Consider the following 22403-nt stretch of genomic DNA (forward strand, 5'->3'; position numbering starts at 1 on the left):
TAATGTGTACTAAAGTGCCAGATAACTTCTTTCCTTTAATCTTCTAATTGGCCTTTCTCAACAGCCAGATTATATTCCATGTAACTGAAACCCAAAGCAAACTGGAAACCTGTAACAATAAGTCCTTTTGTATTATAAACGTTTTAGGGTCCGTCTTTAGAGGGTGAAGGAAGGAGGCAGGGAGGGAGAAGGCGAGGAAGGCAGGTGAGCAATTTCTAATTAAAATCTCAGACTTGGCAATCTCTACACATTTGGTATTTAGGTCCATGTGTTCTTCAGTTATTTTACCTTCAAAGAGATACACGTCATGAAAAACAGGGCATGAGACCCCAGCACCCGTAGGTGTTCACTGAGCTTGCTTTTCAATGTGATCTAACCGAGGTTTCAGACTGTCCTGATCGGATCCTTCCGGCGGTGAAATACCTAAGCTCCCCTCTCTTCACTCGCTGTTGCTCAGAAACCCGTCCAAGCAATCGTTGAAACCTTAAATGTCTCCCGGCTGCCCCACCCTCCCACGCCTGAATCGCCCTTCATCGGCCCTCTCTAGACCTGCTTTCTATTTTCTGCCCACGGTGTCATGAGAAAGTGATCTCTGTGACCCTTTTGTTTCCTTTGGCTGCTTTTGTGAATGTCAAAGCACAAAAATAAGTGGAGCAGACCTCCGCTTTTTTTTTTTTTTTTTTTTTTTTTTAGGTTTAGCACAGATATGAAAGCAAAATTAATTATTGGTGTCCATGGAACGTTTATTTTTCTTGAATCTGCCTCTGTTTTTAAATAGAAAAAAAAATCTCTAAAGTTTTATGGCAGCAGATTTGGGGTTGGGGGGTGTCTTTCTGATACACCTATTCATAAAACACTAAAACCATTAAACAGGCTCCATCTCCTTGTAATTCTTGCCAGGCAGAAGCACCGTACTTAAAACAAGTCACACACTCCACATTGGACTGGTGCTCATCTTCCCTGCACTACAAGAAAGGGTCTAGGAATTGCAGAGATTTAAGGAGATAGGTTTTGCAAGCTGGTTGTACATGCTGTTCAAAACAAGAGTTTTAGACCTCAGGCCATTTGTTCCCATCTAGATGTGCAACAGCCCAATCTCCCTTCCTGTACTTCTGCAAACAGAGCTCCAGAGGCCTTATTGTCAAAATGCACATGTGAGCTCCACAGATCATTTCCCAGGCTTGCTCTCATCTTCGACGAAGTTTGTATTCTGAGGCTGAGGTCCTGTACTGAGCACCACTTCCAATCCAAACATTTTAGACACATCAAAGGGAATTATATTCTTGATATTTCAAAAAAGTAAAGCAATATTATCTTTAAAGGGCCAACTAATTCATCTTAAATTCTTACTGAAGCTATTATTAACAAATTCCTTCACACTTTAAAATTCAGTGTTTTCTGACAAATTGATAGTCTATATTAGTTCTAAAATTAAATGAGTGTATCTGATGAGAATGGTCCTCAGATAGTGATAGGTAGGAGAATCACATGGAGGTACTTTTGATAAAAACTCAGTTCTTTAACACCCCTCAGAAACTAAATTATATCCATTTAGGATCAGGCAGGCAAGTTTAAATAATTTTACTGGTAAAACTTACAATCTAGTGCCTTAAAAGCTGAAGGATTATTTCCTTCATTAATTGTAGATGTTGGGTTTCCATCTGCATTACATCATCTCATTTTCCTCCTATTTTCTCTCTCTGCCAAATATAATTCTGATTTAACTAGTACTTATCAGAGAACTATAAATAGCCAGCTTCCCAGTGTAACCTGGTGAGGGCAACCATTCATCGCCTCTTTCCATTATTTTCTCAGTGGTTTTGGTTAAATGGTTGTTAGTACTTCGATAAGTTTGTATTATATTTAGATCATTATTGTCTTTAAGCACGTAAGACTGTCTCTATCCTAAACACTTATTTTGGAAAAACATCAAAATTATAACCCAGAGATTCAGGATTCTAGTCCTATATCTTCCATTTAGTAGTTCAACAATCTGTGCCTCAATTACACATCAGTGAACAGGGGCTGAGGCCTGGCATTTATGTGCATTTTGAGTTGAAGCCAAATGCTACAGTGGCCATAAGCACTTTTCAAACGTGAGGCTCTGTGTGAACCAGCAGCTATTGGCGCATGTTCTTTACTAACAAGATTGCCTTTTTACTTGTTCTCCACCTTCACCAATCATGCTTTTCAGCAAAGCCTTCATAGCCAAAGTTTAGAATGGGTTCTAATTGCACCATCTCAGTATCAACTGTCCCATCAATCACAAGCCAGTGACAGGGCAGTTCTGTGGTAGAATGCTTAGCAACAGGTCCCAGGTTCAATCCTCAACACCACTACAGCTCATCAGTTAACAGTAATACCTGAAGCAAACAAACAAATGGAAATCCTCAGCCATTGTTTGGTAAAATGAATTCTAAACAATTGATTTAAGAAATGCTTTGCTCAAACAAAATCCAGTGTAGAAACCCAGTATGGATGGAGGCAGAGTTCTGTGGAACTCGATGCATTTTCTGAGTCTTCTCTTAGCCTTCTGGAGTCACGGAAACACTGCTCTTGAGGCTCACTGGTCAAGTGTATGTTGATGTTAATAAGGCAGAGACAGCATCATGCCTGAAAGTTGCTGTTAAATAAGTATACCATATTATTTATGAGGATTTCAGTTGAAATAACATCCACACTAGAACTGTTGTCTTTTGAAGAACTTAAGTTTTTATTTTCCTGATAAATGCACCTTGAAATACATGACTTCTTATGATCACATGTAAAAATGGCATTAGCAGGATAGAATAGCTCTACAGGTCAGAATGGGAGGCAAGTGGACGAGGCGGGCTATAAGCTCATCAAGGTGATATAGATGGGATTCAACATCAAATAATGCTAGCCTATAACTTACATGTGGAGAGATGAATTTCTTCATGAAGCAGCTGTAAGCAGGACAAACACACTTAACAACAGAAGCAGTAACTCTGTGGTCTCTCTCCATGCTGACTCCAGTCGAACATGTTACTGTTACTATGCTTTCCCAGATTGTAAGTCATGTAAATATTGTAGTAGAGCTGATAACTTAAAAACATTTGAAGTTGCTCACTGGCCTGAGTCATGTGACTTAGAACTGAGCATATTAGAAATGACTAACAAGAGCGTGTTTGTGCCACAGAATGCAGGAAACATTTGGAGGCATACCAATATAAATTACATATTAGCTTAAAAATAATTGTAAATATTCATGATGTAAGTTTAACAGAAGAGCAAGGTTTCTGGTGAGCTGAAGTTTTGTGCTCTGTAGCTCCTTGGGTGGTTCTCTAGAAAGTCATTTATCGCCTAAGATAAAAAGACAGCTTTAAATTTTTCTAATGCTTACTTTCAACTAACCTTTTAGCTTAAAGCCATAAGAAGAACACATTTTAAACATAGAAAAATAACTCCTAAAAATTAAAACATTAAAAATTAAATAGTGGTCTCATTTCTCTTGTCTTGTTTTGACACAGGCATATATCTCTATCTTAATTTGAGGGTGTGAGAGGTTGCAGTGCTTGGGCACTCCTCGACATCACAGGAGCTGATAATTCATGACCTGTTAATAATTTTATAATTAATACATAACACTCCATAATTTTTTTAACCATAATAATTGACTAACTTCTATTCTTTGGAAAACTATGTACCAGGAAAAAGAGTGAGGCCAACTCGGAGATTACAGTTTAAAACACGATAAGCTAACTTATTTCTTCTTTGCCAAAGTTTCAGACCCAAAGTTTACGTCTGTCAGAGCAGCACAGGAAGTCACAGCTGTGGAGAGGAATAGTCAGTATCACCTTGATTGAGGGTCGAGACCTCAAAGCAATGGACTCCAATGGGTTGAGTGATCCATATGTGAAGTTCCGGCTTGGCCATCAGAAGTACAAGAGCAAGGTAAGCCTCCATCCATCATTGGTCCGACCTCTGCTGGGAAGGTTCTGACCAGAGACTAGCAAGACTTTAGGAGATGTGAATGATGGATGCCTTCTGAACTGAGAAATTTGGGACATGTCCGAAAGCAACGCTGGCTGATGGTCTGGGCACCAGGGGTCCTGGAGTGAACCACTCTTGTCTTTTCTCTCAGTGTCTTCTTCTCATACACAGAAGCCAGTGCTCAGCACGTTTGTGAGAGTTAAGAGAGAGAGACAGAAACAAACAAACAATAATATCTCAGAAAAAGCATAGCATACCTGTGCACAGAAAAGACTGAGGTATAGACATAGATTAGCTCTGATACATGCATTATTTCACATACAATGAAAGTCTTTCAAATTACTCTGAGTCATTTTATCCAATCTGAATTTGACCCTAAGAGACCAGAGGAGTTTTTAAAATTTTTTTAAATTTGTTTAGCATTTTATTTAATTATATTATACCTTCTTACTGGATATTTTATTTATTTACATTTCAAATGTTATCACTTTTCCCAGTTCCCCCTCTGGAAACTTCCTCTCCCACCCTTCCTACCCCTGCTTCTATGAGGGTGTTCCCCCACCCACCCACCTGCCTCCTCACTCTGGTATTCCCCTACACTGGGACATCGAGCCTTGTCACTACCAAGACTATCCTCTGCTACATATGCAGCTGGAGCCATGGGTCACTCCATGTGTGCCCTTTAGTTTAGTCCCTGGGAGCTCTGGGAGGATGGTTGTTGTTCCTACGAGTTACAGACACCTTCAGGTCCTTCAGTCCTTTCACTTAACTCCTCCATTGGGGACTCCATGTTCAGTCCAGTGGTTGGCTGTGAGTATCCACCTCTATATTTGTCAGGCTCTGGCTGAGCCTCTCAGGAGATAGCTACTTTTAAATTTTATATCATAGTTGGATAAAAATGAACTGCAATTAAAATTCACTTCTCTTCTTCCCCCCTCCCACTCCTGCCAACCATTTATTCCTTCCAAATTGACCCTTGACCCCCTGCCTACCATGTGTTCATGATTGCAAACTCCATGCCATAGCCAGGAGGTTTAGATGCTTCGAGGAAGCAAAGGTCCAAACCCCTGCTGCTGCTATGAGGCCTGGGCAGTAGCACTGCAGACATAGCGCTAAAATGATGCCTGCCTAAGCAAGCTGTTGAAGAGATTAAATGAATGTGTGACAGGCACAGAAAAGGCTTGGACTACTGCTGTGAGTGTAAGTACCCAGTACCTGCTAAAGGCAGGAGGAAGATTAGTGGCAGTAGTAATATTTGTAGAGCAACATTTTTATTTCCTTACTAGTAATATATTAGGTATTATTTTATATATAAGTAGTAATGTATTGAGCAGAAGCATGTTCTTTATCAAGCTAATGATAATGTCAAAGACTGTTGGCCACCTGGAACAATAGAGATCCAGGGACGCAGGCCTGGTTTGAGCGCACAGAAAGTGCCCCCCCCCCCGCATCTATTTGGTTCAGGGGAGCAGGAACTCTGCCAGAGGGACTCGTTTTTCACTTGAAAGGTTCTTGTGTGTGAACCAAATGCTCAGGCCATCTGCCACCGGGAACAGCAGAGATCCAGGGACACAGACCAGGTACATGGAAGAGACAAGAACCAATCACTGACAACAAGACCACATATAATCACAGACAACAAGATAGAAAGAGGAAATCAAAAGAATTTACCCAATGGAAACCAAGACAACCTGGCACAATCAGAACCGAGCTCTCCCATCACAGCAAACAGCTGAATGCCAAACAATCCAGAAAAAGAAGACTCAGAGCTAAAATCAAACCTCAAAATGCTGATGGAGATCTTTAAACAAGAACGGGAGAAAAAACATAAAGTAGAAGCTTTTAAAGAGGAAACATGAAAAACACTCGAAGAAATAAAAGAACTAGAGGAAAAAAAGAACCAAAGATATGAAGAAATTGAAGAAGGAATTTAAAATGGAAATAGAAACAATAAAGAAAACACTAAAAGAGACAACCCTGGATGTAGGAAACCTAAAAAAGAAATCAGTAGTCACAGATGTAAGCATATCCAACAGACTACAAGAGATGGAAGAGAGAATCTCAGGGGCCCAAGACAACATTGAAAACATAGACAAAACATTCAGAGAAGATGCAAAAGCCAAAAAGCTACTAGCCCAAAATATCCAAGAGATCAAGGACACAATGAGAAGACCAATCCTAAGAATAATAGGAATAGAAGAGGATGAAGAATATCAATTAAGAGGCACAGTAAATATCCTCAACAAAACTGTAGAAGAAAACTTCCCTACCATTAAGAATGAGGTGACGAGGAGCATAAAAGAAGCCTACAGAACTCCAAACATAGTGGACGAGAAAAGAAATTCCTCCCAACACATAATAGTCAAAACACCAAGTGCCCAAAGCAAAGAAAGAATACTAAAAGCAGTAAGGGAAAAAGGTCATGTAACATATAAAGGAATACCAATCAGAAACACACCCAACTTCTCAACAGAGACTATGGAAGTTAGAAGATCCTGGAGAGACATCATGCAGACCCTAAGAGAACACAAGTGCCAGCCCAAGCTGCTATACCAAACAAAACTTTCAATCACCATAGATGGAGAGACCAAGATATTCCAAGACAAAACTAAATTTACACAACATCTGACCACAAACCCAGCACTACAACGACTTATAGGTGGAAAACCCAATAAAAGGAGAGAAACCATATCCTAGTAAAAACAAGAAAATACATAAGCAAGAAAACCAAAAGAAGAAAGACACACAGGCACAATTCTACCTCTAATAGCAAAAATAGCAGGAAGCAGCAACCATTATTCCTTAATATCTGTTAACATAAATAGACCCAATTCCCCAATAAAAAGACAAAGGATATCAGACTGGATACATAAACAGAATCCAGCATTTTGCTGCATACAGGAAACTCATCTCAGAGACAAAGACAGACACTATCTAGGAGTAAAAGGTTGGGAAAAAAAACTTCCAAGCAAACAGCCCCAAGAAGCAAGCTGGAGTGGCTATTCTAATATTGAATAAAGTAAATTTCCAACCAAAAGTTATCAAAAAAGATAAGGAAGGACACTTTTTACTCATTACCGGGGAAATCTGTCAGGAGGAACTCTCAATCCTTAACATATATGCTCCAAATACAAAAGCACCCACATTCATATAAGAAACTCTACTAAAGCTCAAAAAATATATTGTACCCCACACAATAATAGTGGGAGACCTCAACACCCCACTCTCATCAATGGAAAGATCATGGAAACAGAAACTGAACAAGGACACTGTGAAACTAGCAGAGGTTATTAACCAATTGGAATTAATAGTCATTTACAGAACATTTCATCCTAAAACAAAAGAATACAGCTTCTTCTCAGCACCTCATGGCAACTTCTCCAAAATTGACCATATAATCAGTCACAGAACAAGCCTCAATCGATATAAGAAGATTGAAATACTCCCATGCATCCTCTCAGATCACCATGGTCTAAGGCTGGTCTTTAATAACAACAAAGACAACAAAAAACCCATATACACATGGAAACTAAACAGTGCTCTATTAAAAAAAATAACATGGTCAAAGAATAAATAAAGAAATTTAGGATTTTCTATAATTTAATGAAAACAAAAACACAACATTTCCAAACCTATAGGATGCAATGAAAGCAGTACTGAGAGGAAAACTCATAGCTCTGAGTGCTTCCAAAAAGAAACTGGAGAGAGCATACACTAGAAACTTGACAGCACGGTTGAAAGCTCTAGAACAAAAGGAAGCAGATACACACAAGAGGAGTGGTCGGCAAGAAATAATCAAACTCAGAGCAGAAATTGACAAAATGGAAAGAAAAAGAACCATTCAAAGAATCAACAAAACCGAGAGCTGGTTCATTGAGAAAATTAACAAGACTGATAAACCCTTAGTCAGACTGACTAGAGGGCAAAGAGAGAGTGTCCAAATTAACAAAATCAGAAAGGAAAGTGGAGACATAACAACTGAAACTGAGGATATTCAAGAAATCATCAGATTCTGCTACAAAAGCCTATATTCAACAAAGCTGGGAAATCTGGAGGAAATAAATGAATTCCTAGACAGACACCAGATACTAAAGTTAAACCAGGACCAGGTAAAACATCTAAATAATCCCATAACATCTAAAGAAATAGAAGAAGTCATCAAAAGCCTCCCAACCAAAAACAGCCCAGGTCCAGATGGGTTCAGTACAGAATTCTATCAGACATTTATGAACGACCTAATACCAATACTCTCCAAACTATTCCATAAAATAGAGTCAGATAGAACTCTACCTAACTCATTTTTCGAGGCTACAATAACTCTCTTTCCTAAACCACACAAAAACCCTACAAGGAAAGAGAACTTCAGACCAATCTCATTTATGAACATTGATGCAAAAATACTCATCAAAATCCTTCCAAACTGAATCCAAGAACACATCAAAATGATCATTCACCATGATCAAGTAGGCTTCACCCCTGGGATGCAGAGATGTTTTATTATATGGAAATCCATCAACATAATCCACCATATAAACAAACTCAAAGAAAAAAACCACATGGTTGCGGCGCGCTCTTCGACCAGCAAGGAAAGACGACCACCACCAGAATTCTTCTCAGATCACACTTTATTGTGGGAGCCTCTTGATTGAAGGGGAGAGCAGGAAGCGAGAGGCCCGAACTATCTTAGCTGTCCGCTTATATAGGGAAAAGCGCATACGGGCTTGTCATGATTGGTTGTCACCAGTCTGCTGACACCAGAGGCCTCAGGATTGGCCGGAGATAGGTTATGTACTGCGCATGAGCAGGGTGCAGCACCTTAGCTGACAAGAGCATTACTATATATAAAGTTGTTTACCTCAAACCGTGAGGGAGCCAGCGCCATCTTGTAATGGCGTCCACATTCGGCTCCCCACACATGGTCATCTCACTAGATGCTGAGAAAGCATTTGACAAAATTCAACACCTCTTCATGTTAAAAGTCTTGGAAAGAACAGGAATCCAAGGCCCATACCTAAATATAATATAGGCAATATACAGCAAACCTATAGCCAACATCAAACTGAACGATGGGAAACTTGTAGCAATCCCACTAAAATCAGGGACTAAACAAGGCTGCCCACTCTCCCCCTAGCTATTCAACATAGTACTGGAAGTCCTCACCAGAGCAATTAGACAGCAAAAGGAAATCAAAGGGATATAAATTGGAAAGGAAGAGGTAAAAACAACAGTGTTTGCAGATGACATGTTAGTGTTCGTAAGTGACCCCAAAAATTCCACCACAAATCTTCTACAGCTCATAAACAAGTTCAGCAAAGTGGCTGAATATAAAATTAACTCAAACAAATCAGTAGCCTTCCTCTACTCTAAGGACAAACATGTGGAGAAAGAAATTAGGGAAAAGATACCCTTCACAATAATCACAAACAATATTGTGTGACTCTAACTAAGCAAGTTAACGAGCTGTATGACACGAATGTCAAAACTCTGAAGAAGGAAATCAAGGAAGATCTCACTCAGAAAATGGAAAGATCTACCATGCTCATGGATTGGAAGGATCAACATTGTAAAATTGGCCATCTTACCAAAAGCAATCTACAGATTCAATGCAATCCCCATCAAAATTCAAACCAAATTCTTCATAGAGTTGGAAAAAGCAATGTGCAATTTCATATGGAATAACAAAAGACCTAGAATAGCTAAATCCATCCTCAACAACAAAAAAAATATCTGCGGGAATCACCATCCCTGACCTCAAGCTATATTACAAGGCAATTGTGCTGAAAACTGCATGGTACAGGTACAGACATAGGCATGTGGATCAATGGAATAGAATAGAAGATCCAGAAATGAGCCCTCACATATATGGTCACTTGATTTTTGACAAATGAGCTGTAAACATTCAATGGAAAAAGGACAGCCTCTTCAATAAATGGTGTTGGTCCAACTGGCACTTAGCATGTAGAAGAGTGAAATTAGACCCTTTCTTATCTCCTTGTACAAAGCTTAAGTACAAGTAGATCAAAGGTCTCCACATTAAACCAGGTACACTGAAACTATTAAAAGAGAAAGTAGGAAAAACCTTAGAGCACATAGGCACAGGAGAAAATTTCCTGAACAAAACACCAATGGCACAAGCTCTAAGGTCAAATATTAACAAATGGGACTTAATGAGATTGCAAAGTTTCTGTAAGGCTAAGCACACTGTCAAGAAAACAAAATGACAGCCAACAGATTGGGAAAATATCTTTACCAACCTCACATCTGATAGAGGCCCAATATCCAAGGTATACAAACTACTCAAGAAGTTAGACATCAAAGAATCAAACAATCCTATTAAAAATGGGGTTCAAAGCTAAACAAAAAGTTCTCAATTGAGGAATATCAAATGGCTGAGAAGCATCTAAGGAAGTGTTCGACATCCTTAGTCATCAGTGAAATGGAAATCAAAACAATCCTCAGATTTTACCTCACACCAGTCAGAATGGCTAATGTCAAAAATTCAGATGACAGCAGATGCTGGTGAGGATGTGGAAAAGGAGGAACATTTCTCCACTGTTGGTGGGGTTGTAAACTGGTATAACCACACTGGAAATTAGTCTGGTGGTTCCACAGAAAATTGGACATTGTACTACTTGAAGACCCAATTATTCCACTCCTGAGCATATACCCCAGAGATTCTCCAACATACAACAAAGTCACATGCACCACAATGTTCATAGCAGCCTTATTTATAATAGCCAGAACCTGGAAAAACCCAGATGTCCTTCAGTAGATGAATGGATACAAAAATTGTAGTATATTTACACAATGGAGTACTACTCAGCTATCAAAAACAATGACTTTATGAAATTCTTAAGAAAAATGTATGCATCTAGAGAATATCATCCTGAGTGAGGTAACCCAGTCACAAAAGAACAGACATAATATTCCGTCACTGATAATTGGATACTAACCCCAGAAAGCTCTGAACACCCCAGAAACAACTCACAGGCCATATGAAGTTCAAGAAAAACAAAGGCCAAAAAAAAAATGAAAAATCATTATGCTTAATTTTTACACACCAAGGAAACTTTGACTAATTCTGGGTTACATCTTGTTTTACATGTACTTTATGCTCATCATAACCAGTAAGATTTTAATGCGTACTATCAACCCTTTAAAAAAATCAAGTACTGACAAAAATGTATTCATATACTTCTATGCAAAAAATGCTTTTAAAATCTGTGCATTTATCTTTGTTTTTTTAAATAAAGCTAATTTAAAAAAAAAGACTTACTGTCCAGAGCTATGTCTTATTGTGTGTAATTTTAACAACTTTTCTACAGATAGCATTTATAGACAGCTTCAGGTGAGGGCTCCCAGCCATCCTGAATTACATAAAGATCACATTCCATGTTCATTTTTTAAAAAAATGCCTTTAGGGGACTCATTTGCATAAACATTTTGGGGGTCAACAAATGGTTCCCTTCTCGCACAGAAAATCTTCATCAGTATTTAAGTTAATTCAAAAACATCACAACATTGACTAGTTTACAGGCAGTGAGTATTGCTCCCAGACTGCCTGGTAATCTTCCAGAGGCCCACATGAAAGTTTTAGATATAACTTTTAACTGGAAGATTATGGGAAAGACAATCCTAATATCAAACACTGAAAAGTTAATCTGTTTATGATCAGATTTTTAAAAATGGACTACATTCCAAACTGCTATGAAAGTTCATCCAAGCTGACATTTGAATTACCACAGGCCCCATCTACAGCCATCTATGTTTGTCACCAGGAACTTAAGAACAAACTTTAAAACAGCTTCTATTTCCAAAGATAGGTATCTATGACCACTTCTGGTTTCTCTTAACACAATTCGCATGCTCTGCTAGACTTAGTTTTATAATTCTGCTCTTTACATATGAAATACGTACCTCACTATGGACATGTGTCTCTATTTGATCTTTTTCTCCTTGATTTACTGAAGATTAACTTCAGATTATGAACTTTAAAGTTGTCGGTCATTTGCATCACCTTTGCATACACGTACATCATTGCTTTGAAACTCTTCACATTTAAAGGTCTGTCTGCCGTATATTAAAAAAAGGAAAGGCCAGTAGGTTTGACCTTTTAAAAAGAAAGATGACAAAAGGAACAAATATGAGTTCAACCTAACCAAATGCTAAATGGAATGTGTAGAGGTTTAATATCGATAGCTTAGTTCATTGGTTTACTAGGTGTCTTCTCTGAATTTTTGAAATCACAAAATTTCAGTCTAGGTGTCCTGTTGTTGATGCAACATGAAGAACACACACATGTGTCATTTCCCTGTGCATGACGTGAAATAGCAATATCAAATACTAAAGGGGCAATATGTGTGGAGCTGCCCCAAGTCTACCCCCCTCCCAGACAGCCCACTGCCTGCTTTTCCTGCACTTTAGATATCCATCTGCATGAGAGCAACGGGAAACAGGAACTCTGGGAATTTTCATTTTCTTTTATTGTGAGGTTGCTGACTCTGTGTGCCTCCTCCACAATTCAGAAACTGTGACTGAATAAATGCCAGTATCTGAATGAGTTACCTCACAGACGGGTTACCTTTTCTTTGTATTTCATATTTTGTGTATGTTGGATAAATCGGCCAAGGGCTTACTTCTGATTTCTCTGGACATGTCCATAAAAGTCCACTGAGCAGCAAAGATGGTTTACTGACTGACATGCATGTACACCCGCAAGCTTCAGTTAAATGAACTACTGGCCTTAACAAGTCTTTGTATAGTGTCTCAAATTGGTTCTTAAATGCTGCGAATGATACAATAACTCCTTTGCTCTCCAGATTATGCCCAAAACTCTGAACCCTCAGTGGAGGGAGCAATTCGATTTCCATCTCTATGAAGAAAGAGGCGGGGTTATAGACATCACTGCCTGGGACAAAGATGCTGGGAAAAGAGATGACTTCATTGGAAGGTTTGTGCCAACTGCTGTTTCACTTACCTTAGAGATAGCAAGTTTCATTGAAAAAAAAAATGTTTTCTTTAAATTTGGTTGTTGTCAATGACGTTTTCAGTCTCAAAAGAAGGAAGCTATTTTTTTTCTAGAATTATTTTATTTTTGATAGGGTGTGGATTGACAGAAACCCGAAGGCTAGCATTTGATACCTTCTTCCTTCAACTGCAGAAGGGCACATCAAATAAAGGAGTGGGGTCTCCTTCCCAGCACGTTTCCTGGCAGTGTTGGGTACAGAAAGGACTTGATATTTTAATAACAACGTCATCCACAACTATTTTGTAATACTTCTCAAGATGGAGAAGGGTTTGGAACAATGGGGAAACATGACAATCACCAGCTACAACCATTACAGCACCACCTAGAACTGAAAAACTTAGATTCAAAGAATGACCAGTAGGTGGCAGCTTTGCCTAGTTGATGGACAGGCAAATTGATATCCAGAAATTTTCTCCAGATGTCAGAATTATTGTGCACAAAAGTTATGGGAGTTGAGAAAGAGGAATTTCATCTGATATGAGACACTTAGAGGAACAAAGAACACATTCAAGACTGGAAAGTAATCTATGATAATGTTTGTTTTTACAAAGCATATTGTGACCATGAAATGCATTATTTTCTACAACTCCCTACAAGGACCCTTGTACTCTCTTAGGAGTTCATAGCTCTGTAAGGGGTTTCAGAATTTTAAAAAAAGGAAGAACGCAACTGAGGCAGATCCATGTTAATCTGATAACACAGCAAACCGAATTCTGAAGCTCTATGACATTTCTCTACCAAGTTAAGGTTATTTGGGTCGACCACTTGAATGATAGAAATTGTGTTCTGATTACAAAGCCTATTTTCATGGTTTTTTGACAGTTGCATATGTGCATTGCAGCAAAATGTGTGGAAACTTGCCAGCACTGAAAACAGCAGAGTGTGCAGAGACTCTGTTGTTTTAAAGAATCTTCCTTCACTGTTGTTCACAGGCATTCCAAGTCACTGAATTTACAATCCAAAGAGAATTTATAACATTCCCAGAGTAAAGTGAATTTTAGTCTAAAAGTAAAAACAGGAATCTGACCCAACATACTATGCTCTTCACTTTTATTCAAATGATTCTGACAAACCCATTTAAGCAATAGTTTTCACCTTATGCTTGTAAAATGGAAGATGGGACTGAGTTTCTGTTCACCCTTAATACGTTCTGTATAAACAAAGGTAGTGGGCAGGGGACACCACTGTGGTCTAGGAATTGCATTAAATACTTCAATCCATTTGAAAGCAGGGACCTTTGTTGCACTGTGCCCTCAGAAAAATAGTACCGTCAGAGTTTGCTCAAAGTTGTTTTGTTCGCTTTGGTGCCCCGCTCCCCCACCACCACCACCACCGCTGCCAGCTTATGTCATGTGTATGCCTCGGAGTCTCAGAATCACTCCACTGTGGCTGTGTATTTGTAGTAATTTCCTTCGGCTGTGTTCTCATTCAGGAAGTTAGAATCTAGCTGCTACACTCAGTTCTTTTCATAGCTTCCAGAAACAGTTCTTGTCTCGGTAATCAGATAATCGAAGTGGAACCTGCTCATTCTCCTCCCCCTAGAATGAAGGGGCTGTGCTCTAAAACCCACTGACTGCTGTTCTGGCTGCATGGGATTCTTCTTTGCCACTTTCCTTTTGAAGTTATCAATTATGCATTTCTTTCTTTGGGAAGAATTTCCAACTTTGAATATTGTAAAAAAAAAAAAAAAAAAAAAAAAAAAAAAAAAAAAAAGTCACAGGCCGTCCTGTGCTATTCTCTCCGTTTCTAGAAAGCAGATATGGCAGAGAGGAGGCCAAGTCTCTACCCCCCCCCCTTCTGGGCTTGGGCTGCTCTGTGGTTTCTTTGCTGTGTCGTTTCAATGCTAGGCCACATACTTTTGAAACTGTTTTATAAATGTAAACTCAATAGTAAGTCTAGTTTGATCATGATGAAAGCAAGGCTGACTATCAATTCAAGCCTGGGGATGGTGAAGCATAAATATTTTAGCAGTGAAAACTTCCTCCCCCCCCCCCCCTGGAATCCATGAGGTCAGGCTTCTGCCCCAACAGCTGCTGCTATCAGACCATCTGTAAATGTCATGCAGCCCATTGGCCACAGTGCCCTGCCCAGCAGCAGAGCAGCAAGGAGCTGATTGCTTCCATACCTAGAGGCTCTCTGCCAGAGCCATACTGATACAGATGAGGAAGCTTGCAGCTAACCAGTGGACTCAGCATGGGGACCATAATGAAGGAGTTAGAGAAAGGACTGAGGGAGCTGAAAGGGTTTGCAAGCCCATAGAAAGAACAATAATATCAACCAACCAGATCTACCCCCCCCCAGAGCTCCCAGGGACTAAACCACCAATAAACGAGTATACCTGAGAAACCCATGGCCCAAGTTGCATATGTAGCAGAGGGTAGTATTGTTTGGCATCAATGGGGAAAGAGGCCTTTGGTCCAGCAGAGGCTCATTTTCCCAGTGTAGGGGAATGTCAAGGTGGTTGGGAGAGGGAGCAGTTTCATGGAAGCAAGGGAAAGGGGAAGGGGGAGGAGAGTGGGGGAAAGGGAATAACATTTGAAATGTAAATACAGAGAATATTCAATAAAAATGAAAGGAAGGAAAGATGGAAGGAAGGAAGGAAGGAAGGTAGGAAGGAAGGAAGGAAGGAAGGAAGGAAGGAAGGAAGAAAAGAAGGAAGAAACATACTTTTCACCTGACTCCCAACACACTATATCTCCTCCTGCTCTGGACACTCTCTCGAACCATAGTTCTAGAGTAAACAAGTCAGAATTTATCCCTCAGGCTCTGTCTCTGCCTGCACTTGCTCCTCCAGTGAGTGTATTTCTTCCTGTGCATCCTGTGCCACCTACAAGCTGAGAACTACAAGGTGCTAGTCACTCTGGTCTTCTTCAGCCCCAGATTCTCATAGCCAGCTGACTACTGTTACTATGTGGATAATTAAGTCCTCGATTCAGTGTAGACACCAGCAAGTTAGCCCCTTACTCCCAATGCCCGAGATCTTTTCTTTCAGGATTTTCCTTTATTCCTTGCTAACTCTGAAAATACCAGTCACCTTTTTATCTTCTTTTCCCTCACATTCATCAAACATACCCACAGTTCAGTCTTTGAAATGTAAAGTCTGTTGAACCTGTTTCTGCCTCTAAACCACTTAAGCTATGGTGTGAAATCCATTTGCTAAGTTATTTACTAAGGAGCTCCTGAAGGGCTGCCTTAGCTACCTAAACCTTCAGGTTCTTGGAATCCATAACTGGGGTTACAGTCAGACACTTCCTGGAACTCTAATAAAAGTATAATAGTATGATCAGATAAACAAGGTTGTTGGACTTGGCCCAACTCTGCCTTCTAGTCACTTCCTTCTAGACTTCCATGTGGGTGTTTTTCCCTTATCCCACTTTTCCATGTCTTCCTTCATGTTGTTGTGGTTATTGTTGTTAGCTGTTTTGTCAAGGCTCAAAGAGTGGTAGAGACTCTACTGCAACTTCAGTAAGATGTTGGTTATAAAGAGATTTAAAGTTTTATTTAATAAATTTGTATGCATGTTGTGTGGTGTGGGGTTACGTTTGCACATAGGCCACAGCACACAAGTCACATTCAGAGGACAACACTCTGAGATCTGTTCTCTTCCTCCATCTTCACATGTGTTCCAGGGCTTCCAGTTGGGTCCCCAGATGCACAGCAAACATCTTTACTTTTTGAACCATCTCTCTAGTCCCAAGAGGGGAAAAAACATAAATAAAATAACTTAACTCCTCTATTCCGAGCTCTTCAGTTGTCTCCTATGTCTGGGAGGAAGCAAAGTCCTTCTGTGAACTGCAGTGCTCTGTTCGATGTGGTCCCTTATCCTCCCATGAGAATGGACACTAGGCTAATCCCAAAGCGCACCAGACATTTCCTTATCTGTGACACCCTTTCCTTAAGCCATGTTCTTGCCTTGCTTCTCTACTGTAGTAGGTTTGATAAACTGTTTTCCTAATATCCCCTTTCTCCTAATCTGCTGATGTTTTATAGATGTAACCACCATACTGTGTATATTCCTTATTCTACTTGATCATTCACTTTGCTGTACCAGAATGTAAATTCCATGACAAGAGGGATATTTTAATGTCTGTTTACTGTGGCATCCTTAGAAAGTGTGTAGCACATACATATGCTCAGTAATTTTTTTAAATTTGAATACAAACAACTGAAGCTTGATTTAATATTGAAAATTATAATTACTCATTCTTTAAATAAAGAATGATATGATACCCACTGATACTATATTGTCACTATGAGCATAACTTGGTGGAAGGCACAAACAATATAATTGTGATAAGAGGTATTTTATTATGCAAAAGAGAAAATTCACTGAGTTAGAGTATAGTTGTGTATGATAATGCTCACACTTAAATGCTAAGCTCATAGGTTTAGAAGAAAAACATTTATCAAGATTCTTTCACTACAATATTTTTAATTGACAAGGTTGTACATATTTTATGGTATCATGTGGTATTTAAGTTATATCTAGTGCAATACTTAAATTAAGGTAAACATGTTTAATCCTCATGCATTTATGGTTAATAGAAGCATTCACTATCCTTTCATGTAGCATTATAAACACAGGCACACCCAACAGTGTCACCTAAAGTCACACTATTCTGCCACAGCACACCAGATTGTAACCTCTATCATCTGAGTCTTATACTGACCAGTCAGCCTTCCTCATCAGCCCTCCCTCTGATCCTCTGAGCCTCTCTAATCCTCTAATCTACTTGCAGCTTTTGTGAAGTCAGCCTTTTTGGACCATGGCACTAACTACTTTTTATGTGTAGATTAGTTTACTCAGTGTAATGATCTCTGCATACCCATAAATGATAGATTCCATATTTCTTGACTTTTGGTATTAAAAACAGAATTTCATTATTTCAGGAAAAATAAGATTCTACTGTTAGTATGTAGTATTTGTTGTTTATCTATGGATGGATGGACACTTTTTGGGTCTACTTAATGAATGCTGTATAAAACACTGCATTAAACATGACAGTAAAGAATCTGAGTATTTGTGTGTTTATTTTCTCTGGATGGTTTTGTAGTTTTAGGTCTTCTGTTAAAGTCTTTACTCTGTTTTGAGTTGGTTGGTACAGTGGGAGAGATCATGGTCTGGTTTCTGCAAGTGGACATTCAGTTTTCCTGAGACAATTCCTTAAAGAGTCTACCTATGCTCTGCTCCATATTTCTAGCACATTTGCTGAACACCCTTGGTTGTGAATATCTTGCTTTAGCTCTAGGCTCTGAATTCCAGTCCATTTGTCTAGGTGTCATTCATTGGTATATTTGGAAGTCAGGTAGTATAGTGAGTTTGGCTGTTTGTTTGCTTAAGAATGCTAGTTGGGGAATGTTGTTTGACTAGCTATTGACTTCGTCTATACCTGTTGTGTTCATAATTTTCATCTTTGTGATATGTGGAAGTTTCCATATTTTCTTGATTTTTGTTTACATAAGAGTGCATTCACAAAGAACAGGAATTAGCAACGGCAAGCATGTTAAAGCATGTAGGTCATCATTACATGCAGCTCAACATGAGGGCATAGAAAGAAATTTGTATCATGCCAATTCTGCTGATACAGAGAGTGAAGCCGAAGTATGTTCAGAGGCTTCTCAATAATAATCCTGGTGGAGTGACTGCTCCAGGGTACAAATCCTACTCTCCTGATTCTAAAGCTCACCTTCAGATTACCACAGTTTGTATTCAGCATGTCTTTTGGAAGCCTTAAACTCCTCAATAAAATAACAGGTAGTCAGTAAACCAGTTTAGATGATGCTCATCATATTGCAAGTTTGAACAACAAATCTTACCAAATTTCAGGTGAGGATGAAATGTTACTCCACATGTCATTTGTTAACTTTTCAATCACTTGCATTTTGGCAGGCAAGACAGACTTCCACCTTTACAGTAATCAGCTAATAAGTCCTCATGATTGTTACATTTTTATGCAGAGCATTGATCTGAACAAATTGGTTGCTGACAGCTGAAGTAAATTACCAAGAACAAGGGCTGTCAGAAAGCAACTTGCTTATATGTATGTAGAATAAGTAAGTCCTATAGCTTCCAAGTTTATTCAGTTGGAGTTACCTGTGGTCCAATATGGTAAAATCTATGGTATGATTTACTAGTGTGCTGAATGCCTTCATATATTTAAAGTGTCATTGGTTTGGGGATATGTTTATTTTGAGATTGTTGAATTGTTAGTTATCCATTGAGTGTTATAAGGATGTTGGTGTTGGTGCTCCCTTGTACAACAAAGAGTTGCCAATATAAGCTTGAATAGAAAGTTCTAAAAAGCTTTATTAAATGATATATAATAGCCAGAAGCTGGAAAGAACCCAGATGTCCTTCAGTAGATGAATGGATACAAAAATTATGGTACATTTACACAATGGAGTACTACTCAGCTATCAGAAACAATGACTTAACAAAATTCTTAAGAAAATGGTTGCATCTAGGGAATATCATCCTGAGTGAGATAACCCAGTCACAAAAGAACAGACATAATATGCAGTCACTGATAATGGGATACTAACCCCAGAAAGCTCTGAACACCCCAGAAACAACTCACAGACTGTGTGAAGTTCAAGAAAAAAAAAAAAGAAAAAGAAAAAACCATTATGCTCAATCCTTACACATCAAGAAAACTTTGACTAATTATGGGTTACATCCTGTTTTACATGTACTTTATGCTCATTGTAACTAGTAAGACCTTAATGCACACTATCAAACCTTTGGGGGAAAAAAAAGCCAAGCACTGACAAAAATTTATCCGTATACTTTTATGCAAAAATGCTTAAAATTTGTACATTTATCTTTGTTTTCTAAAATAAAGTTGTTCAAAAAATTATATATGATGGAATACTGACTCTAGATTGGCAAGTTCTAGAAAAAGAATGGTTTATATAACATGAAACAACTCTATAATTTTGGGCAGGATAAAACTGGAATATGAAATAAACAAGTGTGTCAGACTTTGACCTTGAATTGTCAGATCAGCATTTTTGCATATTCAACATACTATGATTCTGATTGGGGCATTTATTTGTGACAGCAAAAACTACAGTGGCCCTGGCTTCCTACACAACCTAGGCAAGGATGAACCACACTGCATTGTTAACAGGAAATCGGAGAGATGGAGAGACCAAAAATTGTAAAATAGTTATTTTTTTATTGCATGTTTACTGATTTCCTAACTGAGGGTTTATATAATAAAATGTTTCCTTAGGATGACAGCATTTTGATTTTAATTTTTTGTTGATGAGCTGTTGTTTTCTTTGGAAAGTTTTGAATTTTTGCTCATTTCAACATTTCCTAAGTAATGGGTCAAGTTTCCAGGATCATTTCTGGGTACCACAGAGTGAAGCTATATATACATACTGATTCTATATGTCAATAGTTTACCTTCAGGCCACAAATAAAGAAGATTGCAAATTTACAGAAGTGTGCTCTAATAGAAAAATCTCCCCAACACAGCTGAATTCTTGTAACCTTGGATAACAGAAATTCAGCCATGTTATCTCTCACTTAATGTCAGCACTTGAGATAACTCAAGCACATCAGTGACTGCATGCTGAACTCTCTCCATTACAAACGTCCCTTCCTTTTTAATATATTTTTATTTTTCTAATTTATTTTATAAAATATTATTATAGCTCACAACATTTGTTACACAATACTATATGATGAATACACTTTTTTTTCTGTTTCTTTTTTCGTTTTCTATGAAAGACAAAGGCTTCCACATTTTGGCCTTTTTTCTTTTTGAGCTTCATAAGGTTTGTGAGTTGTGGCTTTCTGGGGCTAGTATCAATTATTAGTGACTGTATACCATGTGTGTTCTTTTGTGAGTGGGTTACCTCACTCAGGATGATATTCTCTAGTTCCATCCATTTGCCTAGGAATTTCATAAAGTCATTGTTTCTGATAGCTCCATTGTATAAATATAGCACAATTTCTGTATCCATTCATCTGTTGAAGGACATCAGGGTTCTTTCCAGCTTCTGGCTATTATAAATATGGCAGCTATGAATGTGGTGTAACATGTGTCCTTGTTATATGTTGGAGCATCTTTTGGGTATATGCCCAGAAGTGGTATAGCTGGGTCTTCAGGTAGTACTATGTCCAATTTTCTGAGGAACTGCCAGACTGATTTCCAGAGTGCTTGTACCAGCTTACAACCCCACCAACAGTGAAGGAGTGTTCCTCTTTCTCCACATCCTTGCCAGCATCTGCTGTCATCTGAGTTTTTAATCTTAGCCATTCTGACTGGTATGAGGTAGAATCTCAGGGTTGTTTTGGTTTGCATTTTCATGATGACTAGGGATGTTGAGCATTTCTTTAGGTGCTTCTCAGCTGTTTGGTATTTTTCAGTTGAGAATTCTTTGTTTAGTTCTGTGCCCCATTTCTGAATAAAATTGTTTGACACTCTGTAGTCTAACTTCTTGATTTCTTTGTATATATTAGATATTAGACCTCTATCAGATGTGGGATTGGTAAAGATCCTTTCCCAGTCTACTGGCTGCCATTTTGTTTTCATGACAGTGTCCTTAGCCTTACAGAAACTTTGCAATCTCATTAAGTCCCATTTGTTGATATTTGACCTTAGAGCTTGAGCCATTGGTGTTCTGTTCAGGAAAATTTCCCCTGTGCCTATGTATTCTAAACTTTCCCCCACTTTCTCTTCTAATAGTTTCAGTGTACCTGGTTTTATATGGAAATCTTTGATCTACTTGCACTTGAGCTTTGTACAAGGAGATAAGAAAGGATTGATTTGCAGTCTTCTGCATGCTGACTACAGAAGTATGATCTATACTGATTCATACTAAAAGAATTTGTAGTATTTTATGGGCTGTTGATTATAGTAATATAAAATGGTTCTTGTATAGTAGGACATTTTTTAAAGCTTTCTATACCCTTACTGTAAATTGGGTTTTTCAAAAAGTGGACAAAATTGTTGTTGTTGTTGTTGTTGTTGTTGTTGTTGTTGTTTATCACATACGTTCCCCCCCCACCCCAAAGGAGATCCTAGATCTTTCTCTTCATCTTCTCCAGGTTCATTTTTAAGTATCTTACTAATTATGATGGCTTCATAATATCTAGTCAATACTTAAGGTTGTAGTCTACACTTTGAAATTCATTGTTAAAAAGCTGATAGAAATTTCTCTTGCAAATGTTCTACCTGATAAGTCAGATTGTTTTGGCTGAGTCTTTAAAAGGGCTGACTACACCCACAGTGATTCATGACTCACACTGCGTCTAACACCGACTGACTATAAGTAGGAGAAATGTCCTCACTCCAGGTTTCTGTCATAGATGTTCTCTTGTGCATGCTCAGTTAGCATTATCTTCAGTTCACAGTTATTTACAGGGGATTTTTAAACCACTTGTGTATTTTGTGAGGATTAGTTTAGT

The 22403-nt window shown here is 38.5% G+C and overlaps 1 protein-coding gene across 4 annotated transcripts in view; it reads left to right on the forward strand.

Annotated features, from left to right (window-relative positions):
- Positions 1-22403, forward strand: part of MCTP1 (multiple C2 and transmembrane domain containing 1) — a gene marked incomplete at both ends in the record, with an annotated part of 533307 nt that overhangs the window by 306529 nt on the left and 204375 nt on the right. For all 4 annotated transcript variants that reach the window (XM_080925321.1, XM_080925322.1, XM_080925323.1 and 1 more), the window contains 2 exons: positions 3745-3915; positions 12774-12904. In XM_080925321.1, coding sequence (XP_080781447.1) covers positions 3745-3915; positions 12774-12904 — 302 coding nt within the window. The remainder of the gene's footprint in view (positions 1-3744; positions 3916-12773; positions 12905-22403) is intronic.

The sequence above is a fragment of the Micromys minutus genome, assembly GCF_963924665.1.
Source record: "Micromys minutus genome assembly, chromosome: 11".
NCBI classification, from domain to species: Eukaryota; Metazoa; Chordata; class Mammalia; order Rodentia; family Muridae; genus Micromys; species Micromys minutus.